We start from the raw sequence: 24,507 nt of genomic DNA, 5'->3' as shown, positions 1-24,507 counted from the left end.
CAGATCACAGTAGGTGGTCTCCCTTGGTTTGTGTAATTACAACAATAATTTTCAAGCAGAATATGACAAATACAATCCTGGAAGCAGTTTACATTGTTGTCTCGGGAATGCTTCAGTGAGCGTTAGCATGGCGATGAATATTCAACTAATATTGATTTTCTCATTAAAGCTAATGACGCTAACAAAACCATGTGCATTATGCAGAAGATAATAAATGGTTATCTAAACACAACATTGTGTGGTATTTTTCATCTTTGTCAATGATTTGATGACCTGGATTCCAGCACTTAATTGTTCAGATTAGTGATGGAATTTTCTGACACCCCATTACATGTTCTTGTGTATGGAAGATGGATTTATCGTTTTTCATTCTAGTGCAACAACATCACTAACCACAAATCATGACACTTTAATGGTTTCAATCATTTATCAAAGCAAAAACAAAAGTGCATTTAAAGCAGACAATATGAACAACGGATAGTCAAATCAATCGGAACATAAGTTAAACTTTGTACACAGTACAATGTGTAAAAATCAAACCTACCCCTCCCCCCTCCTCCAGTATCAATCTTTCACAATTTCTTTTCTAAGACAACATATAGTCCACAACATCATCAAAATAGTCCAAAACATACTATTATTGAAAGATATATGGAAGTTTTTTTGTGGGAACTCCTGCAGAGAGTAGATAGACATCAATAATGAATGTGCCATACACCCTTAAGGTTAAATGTAATATTTTAAATCAAAGAAACTTAATATGCAGTCAGTCTTTTCTGAAAATATTGGTGAAACAGAAAAAAAATTGTACAATAATATACGATTAGTTATTCAAACTGAGTTTCTCCAACAGATACTTCCAATGTATTGAATTGTCAGATTCCAAGTTACAACAGTAGACTTTTCCATAACAACACCTAACCACTGAATCTGTATCATCAAACACTATTACATAACACACAACATTAATCCAGCCTGCTGTGATTAACTAACATTACTGGTAACAGCCAATATTTAACGAGCCTTAAAATTTGAGTCATTCAAGCTAAATATATATCTATCTGCTGATGGTTTAATGAGTGCTGTAAACTAGATCCCCTACAATCCATATAGTTCATGATCACAGCTTAATCACCTACACAAAATATTCTCATCTTCCACTACAAGTTAGGGATGAAACAATAAGAGTATAGTGATTTGATAGGTACACTCTGTCAGTGTGATACAGAAGTCCTGTGTTTACATTATATACAATAGGCTAGACTTTTGTTAAATCAACATTATATAATTCCATTATATTGATCTGATAATGCTAATAGAAACCACAACACACTTCCTTGTGACAAGAAAAACTAACATACCTAAGTTATCCTACAATAACACCAAGGGGGCAAACATACAAACTCAACCTTAGAGTCAGGGGTGGGATTATTACAGGACAATAAGCCAAGGGGGTTTGGTGGTGGCAACATTCAAATTCCACCAGTCAGAGATGGGATTATTACAGGACAATAAGCCAAGGGGGGTTGGTGGTGGCAACATTCAAATTCCACCAGTCAGAGATGGGATTATTACAGGAAAATAAGCCAAGGGGGGTTGGTGGTGGCAACATTCAAATTCCACCAGTCAGAGGTGGGATTTTTACAGGACAATAAGCCAAGGGGCAAGTTTCAAATTCCACCAGAGTCAGAGGTGGGATTATAACAGGACAATAAGCCAAGAAGACAACATTTAAATTCCATCAGATTCAAAGGTAGAATTTTTACAGGACAATAAGCCAAGAGGACAACATTTAAATTCCATCAGATTCAAAGGTAGTATTTTTACAGGACAATAAGCCAAGGGGGGCAGCATTTAAATTCCATCAGAGTCAAATCAAATCGCAGATAAGGCTTATAACATTAATACAACTATTCATTTCTCCAATCATGATTCTAGAAAACAAACATACTGAGTAATTTTTAAGCAATACATGTCCCATACCGGCAACATTCAAATATAAATTTTGTGATAATGATAAGTGACCTTGATCTTCACTCAACAACCCTGAAACTCGCACTTGACCAAGATACGATGATGCTTTAAAAGTGTGTGAATTTTGATGAAAATATTTAAAGGAGTGAAGCCGCTGAAGTGCTGAAAACTTTCACAAGCACAAGGACAGATGGACGGAAAGGAAAAACTATAATACCCTTCAGTTTCACTGGCACAGATCATTGTTATAACGAAACTCAAGTACTAAAGTATTGATTACTAGGTAATTATAACTTCACACTGAGGCTGTCGAGGGGGAACAGACTTGTGTCTATTGTTTACATAGTTAACATATATATCTATATATTAGCTGTTTAATCTGGAGCACAATAAAACAGAAATGTACTGTGCATGTTGTTTTCTTTTTAGACTGTGTAACTTTTCTGAAGTTTTCATTGTTAATCACTTTTCTGAAAGTTACTACTGTCATAAATATAAACCTTTTTTATGTTTGACTTCTGAAATCTTCAAGATATCTTGTATGTAATTTTTATCAATCCTGTTTAATGATATCAACAACACAGAACACTCTTTTTCAAGAATCATAGGTCCATTTTTTGTCAAAAAATAGATCTGAATACCTGACAAGTGCTTTTTAGGACTTCTTAATTGACAACAATATTTCTTTCTAGAAAGAATTGAAATTTGATAAGTAATAAACACAAACATTTAATTTTGTTTTTAAATCATTAGAATGAATAGACATTATCCCTTTAAACTACTGTATCAAACTAACAATTTGTGAACCAAGCTTCAAACCTTTGCGTTTATTCAGTGTAAGTCAGCAGAAGATTGAACGCGACCCCAAAATGATTGTAGGAACAGAGTTCTAACCATTGTATGGAACTATCGAACTGAGAATCGTTTAGTCTGTACTCCTAGACACCAATTGACATGAAGCTACCTCTAGACTGCTGGACCTGAACGACAGCCACCATTACAGAAATGAAGAAATCAATAACCGGAGCCCTCCTTACAAGCTTGGGGAAGCTGTGTTTGTGGTAGGAATGTCACAAGGAATGTAGTGATATCTAAGTTAAATAGGAAAGCACCCCATAACAATATACCAACAATTCTACAGTTTGTGAAGCTGCAGATAATTTTAAACTGATCTGTCCTTCAATTTCCCTTTTGCTTTCAGTATTGCAGTGGAAACTGCTTAATATCATGTCAGGAAAAATGTGATAATAAGCAGAATATAACCTTAAGAGACTGACACAAGTTTTTAGACATCTAAAGCAGAATTTCACCAAACTGACCTGTTTCTTATAGAAATACTATGAAGACTAGAATTGTAATTAACCTAGTTTTTCCCACAAGTACAGGGGTTTTTCTCAACTTTTGTTTGTTTGTTCTTTGAAATATAAAGCCTGCTATCATAAACCTTTGTGAACAATCAAGTCATATTCATACTTCACACATGATCATATTTGTATCTGACACTACAATGTCATCAGCTGATATTTGTCTGAATAATTCATTCATTACTGTGCAGTTTTCATCATAGGGCATCATCCCACAATTGAAATGTATATGGTGTGTAACATTGTTAAAATGTTTTCTGAAGATCACTTCTTATGCTTTCATCGAGCATGGCTGACAAAAATATCTGAACGAGTGATGAACTGTTCACATTTCCAACACAATATTTCATTGGCTACAGCAGAGGAAAAACCTGATCACTAAGATTATTTTATGAAAGAAAAAAAAATGATGATGTTCCATTATTATAACCAAATGGATTTTCAATCTTTATTCCATAAGTTATGTATCCTGAACAAATCGTTTGGGAAATATGATTACAACAATATCAGCAGACTTATAAGCCTTAGGCCTTTCAAGGCTCGTGTGATCATTTTCTACGTTCTATTAATCTAGACTTCATATCATGAAACTTAAAGTTCAAATAAGTTATTTTAGCATCTTAAGCTTTGTATTGAGAATGTGTTCACAGAAATTTAATATAGCAACATTCATAATGACACAATTGTCACGTTTGCTGTCCCACGACTGGCATAAAGCAGTGTAAAAAAGAAACAAATCAAACTTGATCATAAATTTTAGGACATGTTTGATCGTTTTCTCATCATATCTATTGAAAAAAAATCATTGTTGCTTTGAAATCGCTGCTGATATGCATACTGAAGACTCATTTTCATGAAGTTTTGGCCCCATGTCAGAACCCTTAGCAGCATGGCACCCACTCAAACATAGGCCTAACCACTGTGACAAAACTTCCAAGTGAGAATGGATTTAAAACTGACTTTAACGCTTGGGACACACTAGCCAATGAAGAAACGAACAAAACCTTCAGACTTCCCTCGACCTAGATTGACCATACAGGAAAGCAGGGAATCCGGAGGTGCGAAAAGTTGGTCAGTAAGGCACATTCTTACATAATGTGTACAGGTGTGACACATGGCCGTCCAGCCATGAATCGTTTTCCTCTTTACTCTGCATGTGCTTTACCCGTGTTTATTATGACAGCCACAGGAATGAAGTGATATTAAGCATTGCTCACATGAAAATAAGTGAAATTATCAGATGTTGGATTACATACTGGCATAAAAGTAGTGTTTCAACGAAATGTGATATTAACAGACGTGACATTAAGTGGTTTCCACTGTATTTATAACTAACATTCCTGAAGATGCTTCTCCTATCTACAACCACTTGAAAGAACATCTGGTATGTGACAAGAGTGTATAGCTCCAGCCTGAATCTTGCTGAAAGCAATTGTCAAGAGAGTACTGTGTGTGAGCAACATTTACAAAGTCCAAGTTAGAAAGAATTGGATGTGACAGACTTTTTAAGAGAGAATTATTCCTTGTGTGGTTCTACGACCCAAAAACCTCTTTGAAGAAAACCCACAGAGATGAGTCCTAGATCCTGTTTGGGAAAGAACAATCACCTTTGTGTGCTGTCCCCAATGCCCAAATCAGAAAATGATAATAACAACAAACAACAACAACAAAATAATAATAATGAAGAACAGAAAAAATACTAATGTGAGATTTTTTTTTTTTTTTTATGACCCACATCTAATTGGAACAAAGCCAGACAGAACATTTCTCTATCCCGTTTGGAGATAAATCAGCTTTCCTATTTCAGTTTCAATTTGCGCTCAATTCACAGCAGTGAAACACAATCATATTAAGGAACATTCCACTTTTCTCCTCGAAAAAATGTCTAACAGTTTCCACTCTTCCGCTGAATAAATTCATCAACTTTGTAAAAAAAAAAAAAATTTCATTTTTATGCATTTAGTGTTTGTGTGCCACAGCTCAAAATTCCAAAGTGAAAAATTCAATAACCAGTATTTATTAGCAAAGATCTTGAACATACTGTAGAGTCTTAAGCTTGAAACAAAGCTTGTCAAGTCACTAAAACAGAGTATTTTTGTGGCGAGGTTGAGGTGAAATTAGGCCTGTGATATAACTGGTATTTTGTTGTTACACATCATCCTTATTGATTTTCCCTAGTTTCAGACAGAGGAATGTTATTGTCTCCAATCAGAATGTTTCCAGCTAAAATCACCATTTGATAATCTAGCGTGTCTCAGCTTTATAGTTATGTGACCAATACAAATCCATCAAAGAAAAATCGGATAACCAGTTTTTCTTTTCTAATGGTGTTGTTTATGTGTTTACAATGTCTGTCACACTGACCATCGATTACATCTTCAGGGTAAATATTGTCTGGTTTATTGGTTCCTGTGTTAGTAACACCCTTAGGATGAAATGTAATGTGTCTCAGTTCTGCATTGTTAATTCCCTCCAGTAAGTGGTAGCAATGACCACAAAGTATTTCATCATTTTTAAAGTTGTAAATATCGGTACAGCTCTTTCCCTCCTAAAAATGTTTGAAGCCAAAATGATAGAAAATCATGAAAACATTTGTTGGCTCAAATATGCAATGATATTTCAAAGTTATAAAAACACAAGTGATTTTTTTTTGGTGCTGGCTATCAAAGTGAATGAGACCATGAATACTGGTAGTGACAAGCTGGTATATTACCTCATCAATACTTAAATCATAGTTAAATTTGTAAGCAGCAAAATTGTACTTTTATATTAATTCTTTGTCTATGACAGAGTGCATTTAGGTTAAGACAGACTTCATGATAGTGAAATAAAATCCTTACTAATTCATAAAATATGTCACTGCCATCTTGGATGTGTGCAAGTCTATGTTATAATATGCCATATATACATATAAACAAACTCCACATACAATCATATATAAAAAACATTAACCTGATTAGTCCAATCAACAAATAGTCTCTAAACAAAATCACAAACTTATCATCAGAATTCATTCACAGAATATACTCTCCAAACAAAACCATATTGTATTCCTATCTTTCATCTGATGTCAGAAGTCAACAAATTCATTACATCAAGAACCATTCATTTGAGTGGTCTTATCAATATTTAATCTCTAAACAAAAATTAGATACTGTATCATCATAATTTCTTTAAAGAAACTACTCTCCAAACAAACAACCATTGTGCTCCTATCTTACTCCACTAGCTCCAGAACATTTAGGCACCATGTACATGTGATAAGGATGTAGTCTCGAAACAAAATCATATTACTTCATATCACTTCAACAATTACTTGAACTTCAAAACAGACCTATAACACTGTAGGATACATTATTATAACCTCAACTGCATAGACAAATAAGAAAACTTGTTTTCATGTCTTTAATTCCCGCGGGAGATCTTCTTTCTACTTCAACATGAGTGTCACATCTACTTGACCTTGTGACCGCAGTAGCATAGATTTACATGGATTCCACGATGAGCTTACTACTATGTCAAGCATCAGTCTGATTAAGACTTGGGTGGAGTATGTTTGTTATATAATACATGACTAACTAGACGAATATTACATAAATTTCTGTTCTGCTTAAATCTTCTCACAGAAGTCAAAGTTTAATGAACAGAAGAGATTGAATACAATTTGTCAGCATTCACAATAGGACAACATCCACTGAATTATTTTACATCCCTCTCACATTGAACCTTCAACATTTTAAGAATAATGACTTGTTCATACCAATATGAATGCAAACATGTTATGTAATTACATTTAATACATATGTACTTTAATTTTGAATGTTTTCATTTAAGGGAATCAGCATCTTTGATACAAAACAAAACCTTTGTAATTTTTTTATCATCTGAATGTTTATATCTCCTAAACGTTTTACATTATTTAAGACAGCATTGAAACATCTTAATGACACTGATCCAATTACACTAATTTCCATAGGGATTCAAGCACTTCTAATGAGAAAATTGTTTTCTGTTGGAAACGTACAAGAAGCAAGTGTATCAGTTGTACAGAAGTATATAACAAATGTATCACACCTTATTTATATTTGAAACATGAGAGAATCATTTGTATTATAAGTAGAAGACTTTGTCTGACAATTTGACCTTCGACGTCCCTGTTCATAAAGTATACAGATCTTTTTAGAAAATACAGGTCATATGATCAATACTTATCAAATCATATGGTCTGTACAAACACATGAACAGCTTTTCACAGGGTCTATTTCATCGTTCGAGGCTCAGAAATATTAAGTTTACAGATCTTTGTTCAATATACCTTAAAATGATGACTAAACTAATGTTTTTGTTTGACAATTTGAAATTCTTACTGAGTATATAACGAAATATCACAAAAAACTTCAGTTTAACATGATTGTAAAACTTTCCCACCATAAAAAGTGGATAAAGACTATCAATAGGTGACAACTAGTCAAACAAGACAATTAGATATATATAGACAACAGGACAGACAGGATAAAATACAGTTCAATGTACAATGTCCATACATTAGGACAGACAATTTTCAGCACAGACAGAAGACAGATATGACTGGGCAGTCAACTTAACAAACACAAAAACGACAGGTATCCATGCCGATGACAAACTTATGTAACTGGACAGGCTTCTGTAGATTATTAGGACAGGCAGAGCGGTCAAACATCTGGACACTATAAACTAATGGCTGGACAGACAGGAAATATGACAAACACAGACACATACTGGTCATAACAGACTACACTCAGATACTGGGAAAACATTAGATACAATTCTAAAGCAATTCCTCTCAGACAACTAAAGATATTGACATATTTTAAGCTGAACTGTCTAATTCAGTTGTCCCTATTGTGAAGTGGCGTTCTGACTTTGAAGATAATTGACATTTAAGAATGTCAGTCTAACCTTATCACTAGGTTGTTCTCAGCTTCAATTTCACACACTTAAAACACTACCCACTTTACACTGCTCAAAACTTGGTGCTCATAGTGATAATCTACTTATATGTATTTAACAAATCACTCTTAACTCATATCATTTTGACATCTGTCTATTCCAGTGATATTTGGACATCTCTCACCTTCATGCAGAGAGGTGAAAGACATAGAAAGGTATTTGATATAACAGGTAGTCACAACAGACAGGTAATAGTTATAGACCGTTGATAGTTCAAGACATGTGGTATTTTGAGACAAGTGATAGTTTGAGACAAGTGGTATTTTGAAACAAGTGGTAGTTAGAGACAGGTGGTAGTTTGAGACAAATGGTAGTTAGAGACAGGTATAGTAGTTACAGATAGGTGACAGTAATAGACAGGTAGTAGTTGCAGAAAGGTCATAGTTATGGGCAGGTAAGTATTATAGACATGGTGGTAGGTATGGACAGGTAACTGTAGTTATAGACAGGTGGTAGGTATGGGCAAGTAACTGTAGTCTATGGACAAGTGGTAGGTATAGACAGACGGGAGATAATATCAGGTGACAGTTGATAGGTAACAATAGACAGGAGAGGTAGGTAAACACAGGTAACTGTAGTTATAGACATGTGGTAGGTATGGACAGGTGGTAGGTATAGACAGGTAACTGTAGTTACAGACAGGTGGTTAATGTAGACAGGTGGTAGGCATGGACAGTTAACTGTAGTTATAGACAGGTGGTAGGCATGGACAGTTAACTGTAGTTATAGACAGGTGGTAGGTATGGACAGGTAACTGTAGTTATAGACAGGTGGTAGGTATGGACAGGTAACTGTAGTTATAGACAGGTGGTAGGTATGGACAGGTAACTGTAGTTATAGACAGGTGGTAGGTATGGACAGGTAACTGTAGTTATAGACAGGTGGTAGGTATGGACAGGTAAGTGTAGTTATAGACAGGTGGTAGGTATGGACAGGTAACTGTAGTTATAGACAGGTGGTTGATATGAACAGTTGTAGTTGCATATACATGATTCCTACCAGAGATTCCAACACAACATATATAGCAACATGCCTGGTCAGTTTGTCCATCAATCAACATACGTAAACTCATCCTTTAACTGAGACGACAACTTAACGTTTTCCTACAGATTTAGCAAACAATGATTTACGATCCCCCCTTCAATCAGAAAGCCAAACTTTAAACTGTGAAATGTGACCATCAAAACAAAGAGGTATACCTACCTTGATTAAAACAACAACATCCCCACATGGCTACACAACATTACAATCTTCATCAGTCATTAATTAAGACATACTGGTATGATGAGACATACTTGTATATTGACTATCTCGTTTACAGGTGAGTGACAGAATTTCACACAAATAATCTATATCTGATGTTTGTGATGTTACTCTGATCACTGACCTGACAAATAATATTCCAAACTGGCACAAATTTCTCTTCCAAATCCGAACATGATATGTCCATTTCTGAATTACTACCTACATGTAAGGTTCACGTGGAGCATGTTACATTGAGAGTATATATAGAGACATAAAACAAAAGGATCATTGAGTCTATATTGCTTAGCTGATTGTTTGGCTGAAATTGCTCTATCTAGACTAAAGGAAATAAACTCTAACTCCTATAGGAGCAGAATTTTAAAGAATTTGCTCTATTATTGGGTCCTGCTCCTCCCATCCCTCCCAGGGACACAGACCACTTGTGTATACAAAACTGATTTTCTTCAACCCAGGATTCTTCAGACCAAATTGGGACAGCATCCAGGAATTCCTTCAGAAGAAGGATTTTAAACATTTGTTCTATCTTTTATATATTGGGCCCAATTCCTCCCTTCCTAAAGGCCAAATTAGAACAGAATCCTAACATTCCTATAAAGAAATAGGATTTTAAGGAATTTTGCTAAATTTCCCTTATTGGGCCCCACCCCTATGCTCCAGAGAGCTGAGACTCAACATTCACACAAATTGAATTCCCCTCACTTAAGAATGCTCAGACCAAATTTATACTAAATTCAGTCGTTCCTCCTGGAAGGATTGTAAAGAATTTGTTGAAATTTCCTTTTGGGTCCCATCTCCAAGGCCCCAAGGGGTCAGACTAACCATTTATACAAATTCAGTCCTTTTCCCTCAAGGATGCTTCTGATCAAAATTTGGTCAAAATCTGCTCTGTCATTCAGGACTAGGAAAAATCACAGATGACTTGATAAACCATAATCTCATTTAGCCCTTTGACCAGGTGAGCTAACAAACACAATACACAAACTCCAGTCATTAAAACACACAAACTTGATACAAAGGTAACGGAGAATGATTCAACCATTAAACTTCCTTAATTGATCAGCATCCTCTAAATCTTAAAGTAACACATTTAAAGAAAACTGTAACTTTATAATTAATAACATTTAAGGAAAACTGTTCTTTTCAAACTCTATCAGTAGTTAAACACTTGGGCGTTCCCCTTCTATGAAGAGAGGTTAATATGAAAACTAGTCTTCTCCAATTCAATAAACAGATGTACATTTGTAGTCTATCCAATTCTATAAATAGTTCTATCAGACATGTATGGCTGTAGATCATTATGCAGGTATAAGCAATTTGTAGTTATCAATCAAAGATGTATGTTTCTCTCTCACATATCAATCACCAGAAGCCCTCACAGCTGTCTTACACAACTATCAAAGGATTCTGTAGCAACTTATATCAAATATCATTTATCAAACAAAGCTCCATTGTTATAATGTCTTGATAGTTTGCTATCATTGCTTTTATGCTAAATAAATGACTTCACACAATCTATAACATCAACTATTTACACCAGATAAATAACATCATGTGACCAATGACATCATCTTTTTATAGATAAATAACATCATGTGACCAGTGACATCATCTGTTTATAGATAAATAACATCATGTGACCAATGACATCATCTGTTTATAGATAAATAACATCATGTGACTAATGACATCATCTGTTTATAGATAAATAACATCATGTGACCAATGACATCACCAGTTTATAGATAAATAACATCATGTGACTAATGACATCACCAGTTTATAGATAAATAACATCATGTGACTAATGACATCACCAGTTTATAGATAAATAACATCATGTGACTAATGACATCACCAGTTTATAGATAAATAACATCATGTGACCAATGACATCATCTGTTTATAGATAAATAACATCATGTGACCAATGACATCACCAGTTTATAGATAAATAACATCATGTGACTAATGACATCACCAGTTTATAGATAAATAACATCATGTGACTAATGACATCACCAGTTTATAGATAAATAACATCATGTGACTAATGACATCACCAGTTTATAGATAAATAACATCATGTGACCAATGACATCATCTGTTTATAGATAAATAACATCATGTGACCAATGACATCATCTGTTTATAGATAAATAACATCATGTGACTAATGACATCATCTGTTTATAGATAAATAACATTATGTGATCAATGACATCATATGTTTATAGATAAATAACATCATGTGACCAATGACATCACCAGTTTATAGATAAATAACATCATGTGACCAATGACATCATCTGTTTATAGATAAATAACATCATGTGACTAATGACATCATCTGTTTATAGATAAATAACATCATGTGACCAATGACATCATCTTTTTATAGATAAATAACATCATGTGACCAATGACATCATTTGTTTATAGATAAATAACATCATGTGATCAATGACATCATTTGTTTATAGATAAATAACATCATGTGATCAATGACATCATTTGTTTATAGATAAATAACATCATGTGACCAGTGACATCATTTGTTTATAGATAAATAACATCATGTGACCAGTGACATCATTTGTTTATAGATAAATAACATCATGTGACCAATGACATCATTTGTTTGTGACATAATCATATTAATATCGTTTACTAAGTACACTGACCTTTCAAATCAGAGCAATAAATGGCTAAAGGCACAAAATTATCTCAAATCCATTTGTCATGTATTCACTCTAGAAAACTGAAATATCTATTTTCAAATTTCCCTCTATCCTTGACAGTTACAACTTTCTTTAGAATGTACAGTTTCTGACAGTAAGACAGTTTGCACTGGTTATACACGCACACAGATTTGCCAGAATAACTTTGGTTTGTTTGTTAACAAAGAAAGCCTACTTCCTGACCAGCACAGCCAAGCCACACAAATACATGTACTTTGTGTCATTGCCAAATTTCTTTAAACTTAGACGACTGTAAGCATTTAAAATTAATCAGATCTTTTTCTTTCATTTTACATGTAGTAAAGTTGGAATTAAAATTTCAGATAAACTTCATAAACATGGCCATATTAAGTGTGAAGGTGACCAGGCCTGGAGCCTTGAAAGTCTGGCATGTGGCTAGACTTTAGAGTAAATAAACACAGAAAAAACAACAACAGCCACTCCATCTTCACTGCATCCTGATAACTATTACCGTAAATATCCTCAAGTTTGCTGCCCAGAAATACACAGTGATATTTTCTTACCTCTCTCTGTGTCACAATGTGATTGTCTTTGATCAGAACTCAGCGTAAATGTTAGAGTTCGGAATAGGTTGGAAAATCAGAATCATTGATTAGTTAATAAAAACTTTGGTGATCATTTTGTAAAAACAAATGTCCCCATACCCTCTAACTGGCATTTCCCCTTGGTATAGGTAGATTTGCTTAACTTCTCTGTAACCTGTGTCATCCATTTGTTTACTTCGAAATCTGGAAGTATTATTCATAACATCTCTTATAATCCATTGTATCTGTATATAATTTCAGTAGTCCATTTGCTTAAAAACTTCTTCACACTCTGACAATCTTTATTTCTGCACCAGAAGTTTTTGTGCAGCCAAGATGTTTATTTTGAAGACATTCTTCAGATTTAACTGATCTCATTAGTATCCTCCTTTATAAATCCTTCTTCCTTTTTATAGTCACTACCAAGGCATGAAATAATCAATTATTGATTAAAACTGAGAATCAGCTGACCACCATGTGTTACAACTGAGAGATAAAAAAATATCTTTAAAATAGCAATGAGTTATACCAGAAAACAAAGCTTTTGATATCACATATCATTTTTCAGAGGAAATTTATTAATAGGGGTTTGATATTGACAAAAAATCAATATCACCCAATAGATGGTATAAACAGAAATGTAATATAAGCACGGATCTGATAAAAAAGGAAACATTTTTCCTTGTGAATTTTAGCAGAATGATTTAATACCTAGAAACTTATGAAATCTCGTTTTATAGAATATACCAAAAGCTTTGCATAATATTATACATCAAGCAAAATAGACTATCAGGGTCAACAGAAAATAAAGCTCTGATTGTACAGAAAGAATTTGTGTGCTTATATGTCATATTACAAGAGTTATTTTGAGAAATTTTGAAATAATAATATCACTGTTATGTAAAGGTACTTTAAATAGATTTCTTTACAAAACAATAGATAAAAACATGGTTTTCAAGGAAAACATGATATGAACGGTATTGTTAAATTAAATAAATCTACCGTAAATTCATTTCAGTTTATTTTTCAAGGTAGACAGAACGTGAAGAAAATCAATCAAACTTCCAATATTTGAGGATATTTACCGTAAAGATTCTAATCTCTCCCATCCATCATCACCTTCTCCATTCACTCATCCTTCCATTACACTGACCCTCATCACCACCTCCTAGACACCAGCTAATGTGATATATCACATTCAGTCCTGCTGGTACAGGCTACTATATAACGTTTTAATTTAATCCTCCACAATTTTAATCCATATCTTATATGTGAAAGGAATACTGGAGACCAGAAATACTGTAACAGTAACATAAACTCTATACCAAAAGATAATTTAAGCCAGTCTTGAAACTAAACCAGAATCTATATGTTAGTCTCTAAAAAAAGTCAGTCTCTAAAATACATCAGCCTTGAAAATAACCCAGTCTCTAAATTAATCCAGTCTCCAAAATAACCCAGTCTCCAAAATAAGTCAGCCTCCAAAATAACCCAGTCTCCAAAATAAGTCAGCCTCCAAAATAACCCAGTCTCCAAAATAAGTCAGTCTCCAAAATAAGTCAGTCTCCAAAATAACCCAGTCTCCAAAATAAGTCAGTCTCCAAAATAAGTCAGTCTCCAAAATATGCCAGCCTTGAAAATAACCCAGTTGGTCTTTAAGATAACCCAGTCTTAATAATAAATCTGTCTCTAACAAAAGTCAGTCTCTAAAATAGGTTTATCTCTAGGATAAGTCAGTCTTTAAAATGGGTCAGTCTCTAAAATAGGTCAGTCTCTAGGATAAGTCAGTCTTTAAAATGGGTCAGTCTCTAAAATAGGTCAGTCTCTAGGATAAGTCAGTCTTTAAAATAGGTCAGTCTCTAAAATAGGTCAGTCTCTAGGATACATCAGTCTCTTAAATAAGCCAGTCTCTAAGATAAGCGATGGATTTCTCGAAGCAAAAGTTATTTTGACAAAAACACTAGTATACCTGGGCTGGTAGGTGACAGACAGGACAGGGGTGGGACTAGACCATACCATCAATTGTTTCTGCTAGCATCTAATGAATTGGTGTAAAGATAGAAAGAAATCCAACATGTCTATTCCACAAAAGTGATGATGACTTAGGATTAATCATTTTCTCTACCTTGTATTCATATTAATGACACCTCTTAATAATTAACTCTTACCTCAGCCACCTGGGTTTGGTTTCCCACTTCAAACATGGAATATGTTCCATGATATATGATATCTGCTGAGCACAAGGGTTTTCCCCAGGTACTCTCATTTTTCTCCCACAGTAAGACTCCATGCACGCTTTCATGCAGGCCAACTAGAGAGATCACTACATAAGCCTAGATATCTCAAATGTTGTCAAACGAAAAAGTTTACAGAAACATTGTAGCAATTAGGCACCTGTATTGACCTGTCATATCAAAGCCTGCAGATTCCAGGGTACAGCTCTACAACATTAATTTTTTTTGTACCTCAATCATTACATTAAGTCTTTTTTTTCATTTTTTCTATAAGTGACTTAGACTGCATTGTTTCTTTTGATCTCGGCCAAGAGCCAATTCTGATACCTATCTACCTACTGTATCACGGCAATGACCAGACAATATCAATAGATCCAGGTCAGGCTAATTATTCTATTTCACCATAACACCATAGACATATACTAAGACTGAAATCGAAATAGCTAAATTCCATGTAGTCCTCTAGGTAACAATATAACGTGAAAGATCAGTTCTCAGATATATCAGTAAGATAGCTGGACAATTGTGTAATGTTCTCAGATATATCAGTAAGATAGCTGGACAATTGTATAATGTTCTCAGATATATCAGTAAGATAGCTGGACAATTAGACAATGTTCTCAGATATATCAGTAAGATAGCTGGACAATTGTATAATGTTCTCAGATATATCAGTAAGATAGCTGGACAATTGTATAATGTTCTCAGATATATCAGTAAGATAGCTGGACAATTGTATAATGTTCTCAGATATATCAGTAAGATAGCTGGACAATTAGATATCAATGTTCTCAGATATATCAGTAAGATAGCTGGACAATTGTATAATGTTCTCAGATATATCAGTAAGATAGCTGGACAATTGTATAATGTTCTCAGATATATCAGTAAGATAGCTGGACAATTGTATAATGTTCTCAGATATATCAGTAAGATAGCTGGACAATTAGACAATGTTCTCAGATATATCAGTAAGATAGCTGGACAATTGTATAATGTTCTCAGATATATCAGTAAGATAGCTGGACAATTGTATAATGTTCTCAGATATATCAGTAAGATAGCTGGATAATTGTATTATGTTCTCAGATATATCAGTAAGATAGCTGGACAATTGTACAATGTTCTCAGATATATCAGTAAGATAGCTGGACAATTGTATTATGTTCTCAGATATATCAGTAAGATAGCTGGACAATTGTATAATGTTCTCAGATATATCAGTAAGATAGCTGGACAATTGTATAATGTTCTCAGATATATCAGTAAGATAGCTGGACAATTGTATAATGTTCTCAGATATATCAGTAAGATAGCTGGACAATTGTGCAATGTTCTCAGATATATCAGTAAGATAGCTGGACAATTGTACCATGTTCTCAGATATATCAGTAAGATAGCTGGACAATTGTATTATGTTCTCAGATATATCAGTAAGATAGCTGGACAATTGTACAATGTTCTCAGATATATCAGTAAGATAGCTGGACAATTGTATTATGTTCTCAGATATATCAGTAAGATAGCTGGACAATTGTACAATGTTCTCAGATATATCAGTAAGATAGCTGGACAATTGTATTATGTTCTCAGATATATCAGTAAGATAGCTGGACAATTGTATAATGTTCTCAGATATATCAGTAAGATAGCTGGACAATTGTATTATGTTCTCAGATATATCAGTACGATAGCTGGATAATTGTATTATGTTCTCAGATATATCAGTAAGATAGCTGGACAATTGTACAATGTTCTCAGATATATCAGTAAGATAGCTGGACAATTGTACAATGTTCTCAGATATATCAGTAAGATAGCTGGACAATTGTATAATGTTCTCAGATATATCAGTAAGATAGCTGGACAATTGTATAATGTTCTCAGATATATCAGTAAGATAGCTGGACAATTGTACAATGTTCTCAGATATATCAGTCAGATAGCTGGACAATTGTATAATGTTCTCAGATATATCAGTAAGATAGCTGGACAATTGTACAATGTTCTCAGATATATCAGTAAGATAGCTGGACAATTGTATCATGTTCTCAGATATATCAGTAAGATAGCTGGACAATTGTACAATGTTCTCAGATATATCAGTCAGATAGCTGGACAATTGTATAATGTTCTCAGATATATCAGTAAGATAGCTGGACAATTGTATAATGTTCTCAGATATATCAGTCAGATAGCTGGACAATTGTACAATGTTCTCAGATATATCAGTCAGATAGCTGGACAATTGTATAATGTTCTCAGATATATCAGTAAGATAACTGGACAATTAGCCCAGCACTTGTTGAATTAAGGTTACAGGTAACTAAAATTACATTTGAAATTGTCTAGATTAGTACTATAATAATTACTAACAATATACTTTTACAATTTGCATCAGATACATCCGTACTTCACAGAGACCAGGAAATAAAAGCACTTATCTTAAATGTTCATACAGAACAACCCTTTGTGTTGTCCACTTAACTATTGAAGGTATTCAAGGATTTGTTTCAGTTTCACTAAGTAACATATTTTCTGTCTGGCTGAAAATTGTTTTCCCTAAATACAAAATCAGCCAGAGTATTGCTGCTTTTCAATCATAATTCATCTACAAGCCTTCTTACTGCAAGAAATGCATGAAAAAACACATCCTTTTTGTGTCACCTGTGATGGAGTCATGAAACGTTACATAACCATCAGCAGAATCAACATTAGTGTAAAACTCAAAACAGTTCAATAACCTCATTAATGCTATTGTCATGGAAACTATTTTATATTTATATCAAATATAAGCCAGGACATCTCAGCACATGTTTCCTATAAAGACTTTAGCTTGTATTGAATACTTAATGGACTATGTTCATTATCAAAGTGATGACTAAAGTGTGAAGCCAAAGAAGGCTTTAAATTTTAACTCATGTTTATATTACACTGGGAATGGCCACTAACATTCCAGTCAACCAAAGATTACATTCCTAAATTTATTTGCTAAAATTTACAAATTTGATACCAGAATCAGGAAGCAGTTGTACTTTACAATACTACACCTCTCAAGATAACAGTTGTCACATTACTGCAGGGCTAATTACAGCCTCGACAGCATGTTCACCAAAAGGAGGATGTTTCTGACTGCAGTTCACACACTAATGAACACCACATGTCTGTAACACCCAATCTCTTTAAATTTAAAGTTTAAAACATATTTTTTTCCAGTATGTTGATAAAATATTCTTGTGTATGTGTAAACACCTATTCCTGGGAACAGTTAGAAATATATATACTGTCTGGAAATATTGGATGAAACTGATGAACAAATACCTGGTTCCACTCATTAGTTGATTAAATAATGTTCGTCTCTCTAGCCAAACTTGCGTATCACACCTCTATCGAGATACAGCTCTTTTATATAACCAGGGGTGGGCTTAATAAGAAGCATGAGTTGAACACAAACACATGAAATATACATTTTTATAGCATATTTTATGAGCCAGTCAGTGTTGGACGGTTTTCTCTAACAGAGCACTACTAAGGCCAATAGACATGTAATTAATTTCCAAGGTTCCTGTTTTAATTCCAAGTGAATGTAAGGTGTGTTTTTTTAATCTTGTCTGCAAATTAAAAATACTTAAAGCAGCCCAAAATCAATAACCTACGTAGGCCTCTTAATTTCAATACATTAAGTTGATGGAACTGGAAGTTTACATAATTAGGTACAGATGTCTTGGCTGTATCAGCAAATCATTACAAATCCAATCTGCCACACTGATATCAAGATTAATGCCTTATTTGCCACACACTTTTGGTATCATTCATTTACCCATCCTATACATAAGAAGACTAACATGAGCTAGTGTGGATACTGAAATAATGATATCCTAGATAATGTTTGAAACACAGAAATAGAGTTGAAATACTTGACAATAGTTTGGTATAAGGTTGACACTTTTATCTACAGTAGCAGAATCAAAGCTACCAATACTTAATAATATAATTGTTATTTATCCTAATATCACAGACCCTAACAGGATTGTGTACAGAAACCAACTCTCAGGTCTATGCTAACATGATTGTACACAGAAACCAACACTCAGGTCTTTGCTAATATGACTGTGTACAGAAACCAACTCTCAGGTCTACGTTACAGGATTGTGTACAGAAACCAACTCTAAGGTCTACACTAACATGATTGTGTACAGAAACCAACTCTCAGGTCTACACTAACACGATTGTGTACAGAAACCAACTCTCAGGTCTACACTAACACGATTGTGTACAGAAACCAACTCTCAGGTCTACACTAACAGGATTGTGTACAGAAGCCAACTCTAAGGTCTACACTAGGTTTACAAGGGACATCCTGAAACAAATCCTTCTTGAGAAATAGGATGCTGATGTCTTCATAGACTTTCCACTTAAAACGGCTCCAAGACCACGACTGGGAAAATGTTTGCAATCACAATGAACTGTCCACACGTAGAATTTCTAGCAGAGGTGCAGAAATCAAAACCTAGAATTCTTATCACGTGTAAATGCATGTTTAGCGAGTTATTTTCACAAACCTGACGAGTTCAGAATTGGGTACCCTTGCCACACAGACAAACTGATAAAGTTACACAAAAAATTCCATTTAGAGACAAAGACATTCTAAACAACATGTCTCTTGGCTCTAGCAGACATTTAAACAATAAACTGACAGAGTCTTTGCTGTCGAAAATCCTGACAAAGACCTTTAATTCACACCAGATGTATGGCATAGAGTTTTACATGTGAGGTCACACAACAACATGACACTTGTGTAAATGGAGCTCAGACCTCCATTAGTAGAACATTTTTACAAATCACCATAGCTTGTGCCCTGTAAGGTTTTATCAAGGTGCTTGTGCATTGTGGAATAACCCTCACACCAACTTTATACCACTATCCTTGATCTGCAGATCCCCTTGGTCTATTTGATTTGACTTATACAAATGACCCTATACTTCTAAGACTACCATGGAATGTTTTGACAATCACCAAGGAAGGATTATTAAAGGTGTAAAAGGACCAGGTTGGCATGGCTTGTATGTAGTGTTAAACATGGTCTCTGTTACTCAGCTGATGAAGTATGCTTCTCTGGCTCAGTTAGTAAAGTCCTTCGAATATCACCCTGGAGACCTGGGTTTGAATCCTGGTCAGGGCATTTGACAGGAATGTGTATTTTCCCTGTTAGTAAAATTTTCTTTTCTTTGTAACCTTAAAGAACTACAGATTGATCTACCATATTTTTGCATGTTTAAGTGAAAACCAGTGTATAATTTTCTTATGTGTAAAGGATTCTTGGCACCAAACATTGGATGTCACAGGAATAAATCACAGAACCCTCATTTACCTTTACTTAATGTCATGATCCCAATTTTCTAACGACTAAATATCTTACTGGGAAGGAATGCATACAATTTGACCAAACCCCTCTGACCTTAACCTGTAACTATGTGACCTTAGACTTGTAGCATTACAGAACTTACTAGAGATCTAAACGATATTGCATTATATGGGAGTTAACATTAAAACCCTTGACTTTTATCACGACCAGGCACCTACCTTAACATTGAAATTTTACACCTGGTGCCTTAAACTTTGATCTTAAATAACTAATTGACAAACCATTTTTTGATAAGACATTCCTCGATTCCTCTTCACTTTACTTTTATTACAAGTATGACCAAACACAGGGTAAAACACCTGTCAGATGAACCCCACAGTATAAAATGGACATACAATGTTACCAGGCTATCCCCTCCCTCATACAATGTTACCAGGCTATCCTCTCCCTCATACAATGTTACCAGGCTTCCCCTCCCCCATACAATGTTACCAGGCTTCCCCTCCCCCATACAATGCTACCAGGCTTCCCCTCCCCCATACAATGTTACCAGGCTTCCCCTCCCCCATACAATGCTACCAGACTATCTCCTCTCCCATACAATGTTACCAGGCTTCCCCTCCCCCATACAATGCTACCAGACTATCTCCTCCCCCATACAATGTTACCAGGCTTCCCCTCCCCCATACAATGTTACCAGGCTTCCCCTCCACCATACAATGCTACCAAGCTTCCTCTCCCCCATCAGAGTAATGCATTTAGCTTGTATTTCTAACTGTGAACATCAGATCTAGTGCAGACAAATTATCATGAAAATTTCTCACAAAACAATCTAGGATTGAGAGATTCTCTTTTTAATGGACAAGGATTGTCACAGTGAAGGAAATCCATTCCTTACACCAAACAACTTGAAATTGATTTCCTCATAAGATCCAATGCAAGATAAGTGAGATTCCTGAAATGAGAATGCATCCAGGCAGGCAGCACACAAACCTTCAAATCTCAGTTTACATAGCTCCACTTTCCTTCTAATGAGGCAACAAATGAAATAGAAGACTTTATTTAAATATGAATCATTCCTGTCACTATCAATGTTGTCTAAATATTTTACATATCTGTAATTTATTATCATCTAGTTATATGTATAAGTCTACCAGTATGTATAGAGGCACTGGTCCACTGTCACAGGTACAGAGTGTTAAACACAACCTTAAATCATCACCTGAGAGAAGGCTAACACCCTACTGACTGAGTCCTCACATCCTACATTGAAATCAATGGCTAAACTCTAATTGTAAGATTGTAAGACATTTGTTTGTTTGTTACAGGGTTTATTGCACTTTAAACAGCCTGAGTCATTTTAAGGCAGATTCCTTTTATAGGAGTTGGTGGCTACGTCACTGAACAACATGCAGAAGGCCCACTTCATGCCATCCATAGCAATAAGAGTCTTGCCTGAGGACACAACCACAAAACATCAATAATATGTAATTGTTTTAAAACAAAATTTTCAGTTATCTGGGAGATTAAAGATGTATTCCAGATTTGACGTGATGTGATTAATAATGACATCAGATTGTATCATTCATAGTCTAGTCTTTAAGTCCCAACAGATGTTTACATAAGCTGATCCACATGTTTCCTGTGTACAACAGCTTGTCCTATTGTAAATCTTGTTGTAAGACGCCTAAATTTTTTCAATAAATATATATAACAAATAAACCACATGCATGATTCTGGTATTATGTGCAGAGATTAAGGCATTTAATTCTATAAAACCTGTAATGTATTCAAATGGTGAATACCATATTTGATAAAAATACATAACAAGCTGAAGGCAATTCACATACAGTTACAGTAAACCTGAAGCTGATAACACAAAGGGCTCAGCTTTTACTTTCATGGGAGATGTGATTAAGACCATAATTTATACCAGTTAAAATGCCCACCTCGGGAATAATCATCACCAGATATGTACAGACTTTAAACAAAACCTGTTTTTGATCTTGCCATGAAAAAAGATCACAAGCTAAAACAGTTCTACAGTGTTGACAAATGTCGGGGTCAAAGTGATACTGTAAAACGGTTTTATTTCCACAACAGGATTGAACAATACTGATACTGTATATAAAAACCTTAATGATCACATACTGTATCTCCAGTGTAATACTGATTCACGTTCTATCATTTCTCATCCTTTCTTTGATGTCAGCGCCTCTAACGATGCTTTCTTTTGTTTCTCTAAATTGCTTTAGCAATCCCAAATTTGAATAATTCTTCCTCTTAGTATCAAATCCAAAATCAATGAGATATATTGTCAAATACAACAGATTAAGTTATACAGTCAAACTTTGTTACTTAAACTCAGGTGACACAACAACCCTCAGATTAAGAAGATGAATTTAAACTTCGGCCTTTCAGCAGACAAGATAAGAAGACCCTCAGTTTAATGCCATGTAGTTCTATATATATATTGTCCCTGCAAAAATATTTTCATTCAAATGTAAAATTCTACTTAATAAGTACTGCCTTTCCCAAAGATCTAAATTTTATCGATAAATGACATTTACAAAGAATAAATTTCTATTGGGATGTTATGACATTCATTCCATGTCCCAGTATAATGTTATCACTGCTCAATGACCACTCTGAGTTAACAAAGTCTGACATCTTGTTTTACACAATGATTTATTTTTGGTAATCCTTTCGTTGTAGGTACATGAAAACTCGAAATCTCCACAACAGCAGAATCTGACATCATCAGCAGCAAGAAAGTTGACATGAAAACTGACTCCAGCCATAGAACCTCTATCATTAATTGATATGTAAAATGTATTGATCTCAATAAAACTGTACATCAGAACAGCTTATCATGTAGACATATTTCTTTATACACTATTGCTATTATGTAATCATAAAATGTCAGAAACGCACAAGTTGCTTTTCTTGGGTCAAGGTCATATATACATAAAGATTTTTCTAGCTCTGAAGATCACACATCCTGGAAGAATTTCTGTCCACAGAGTTGAGTCATATATACATTAGTATGTTTTCAAATAAATGTATATATATCCACTTTCTTGGGTCAAGGTCAAATGTACATAAAGATGTAGGTCATCCAAGGTCAAGGTCAAATAATAAAGTTTAGAAATCTTGTATTTATTCATAAATCCAGTGTACTGCTGTCCAGATAATAAATGTATTTGTTGACCCTCAGTATTAAAGCAAAGTCGCAAAATATGTCATCAGACAGTTTATTGTTTATTGAATTACAGATATACTTGACATATATCACATGTGTCACACTATATCATGACAGAAATCATGCGATAAGTATCACCATATAACATGGCAGTCAGCTGACAGGTGTCATATTGTATGATGATAGAAGTCAGTTGACAGGTCAACTAATGACAGAAGTAACCTGACAGGTATCACATGACATAATGACAGAAGTCACCTGACGGGCGTCAAATGACAAAATGACAGAAGTCACATGACAGGTGTTTAATGACATTAATCAAGTCACTTGACAGGTGTCACATGCAACTGCAATTCCTCAAACAGCTCCAATTGATGGACAGATCCATCCAGTACTATCACATCACCCAATCATTGTTTCTGGACCAACAGTTACATAATTGATGTGGTTGTTTCCACTCAGCATTAACAGGGAAGGGTCTTACTTTTCATTAGGAAATTTCACACCCTAACGAGCTGATGGTTCAGAGTCCTAATTAAACACCATACTTTATAATGAGTACTACTTTTCACTAACCTGGTACTATGGTAGATATCCATAAATTGTCACAGTTATATTATCATAAAGTTAACTATGAACTATACATATTAATCCTTTATGATAATCCTTGAAATCAGATCTCTGTTCAATAATCTTGGTCTTGTTTAGACATCTGTTTAAGACCACAAAACATTTAATTTCATGTAACATTTAATTTTTTTAAGTACTAAAAACATCTGTAGACTTACACAGTAAGTTAGGTGCCATCAATGTTTGTGGACATTTACTGT

At 34.5% G+C, this 24,507-nt stretch overlaps 2 protein-coding genes across 6 annotated transcripts in view; both read right to left on the bottom strand.

The window, feature by feature from the left end:
* Nucleotides 1-24,507, bottom strand: part of LOC132561980 (atrophin-1-like) — a 95,457-nt gene that overhangs the window by 68,906 nt on the left and 2,044 nt on the right. The window lies entirely within an intron of this gene.
* The window catches only part of LOC132561994 (unconventional myosin-XVI-like), a 50,572-nt gene continuing 47,900 nt past the window's right edge, over nucleotides 21,836-24,507 (bottom strand). The window contains exon 30 of the mRNA XM_060226720.1: nucleotides 21,836-21,930. Within this exon, the coding sequence (XP_060082703.1) occupies nucleotides 21,836-21,930 (95 nt within the window). The remainder of the gene's footprint in view (nucleotides 21,931-24,507) is intronic.

Source organism: Ylistrum balloti, unplaced genomic scaffold (assembly GCF_031769215.1).
Source record: "Ylistrum balloti isolate Yb309-2 unplaced genomic scaffold, AGI_CSIRO_Ybal_v1 Utg371318, whole genome shotgun sequence".
Classification (NCBI taxonomy): domain Eukaryota; kingdom Metazoa; phylum Mollusca; class Bivalvia; order Pectinida; family Pectinidae; genus Ylistrum; species Ylistrum balloti.
Note: the sequence above shows the minus strand (reverse complement) of the source record. Positions and strands in the feature narration are given on the sequence as shown.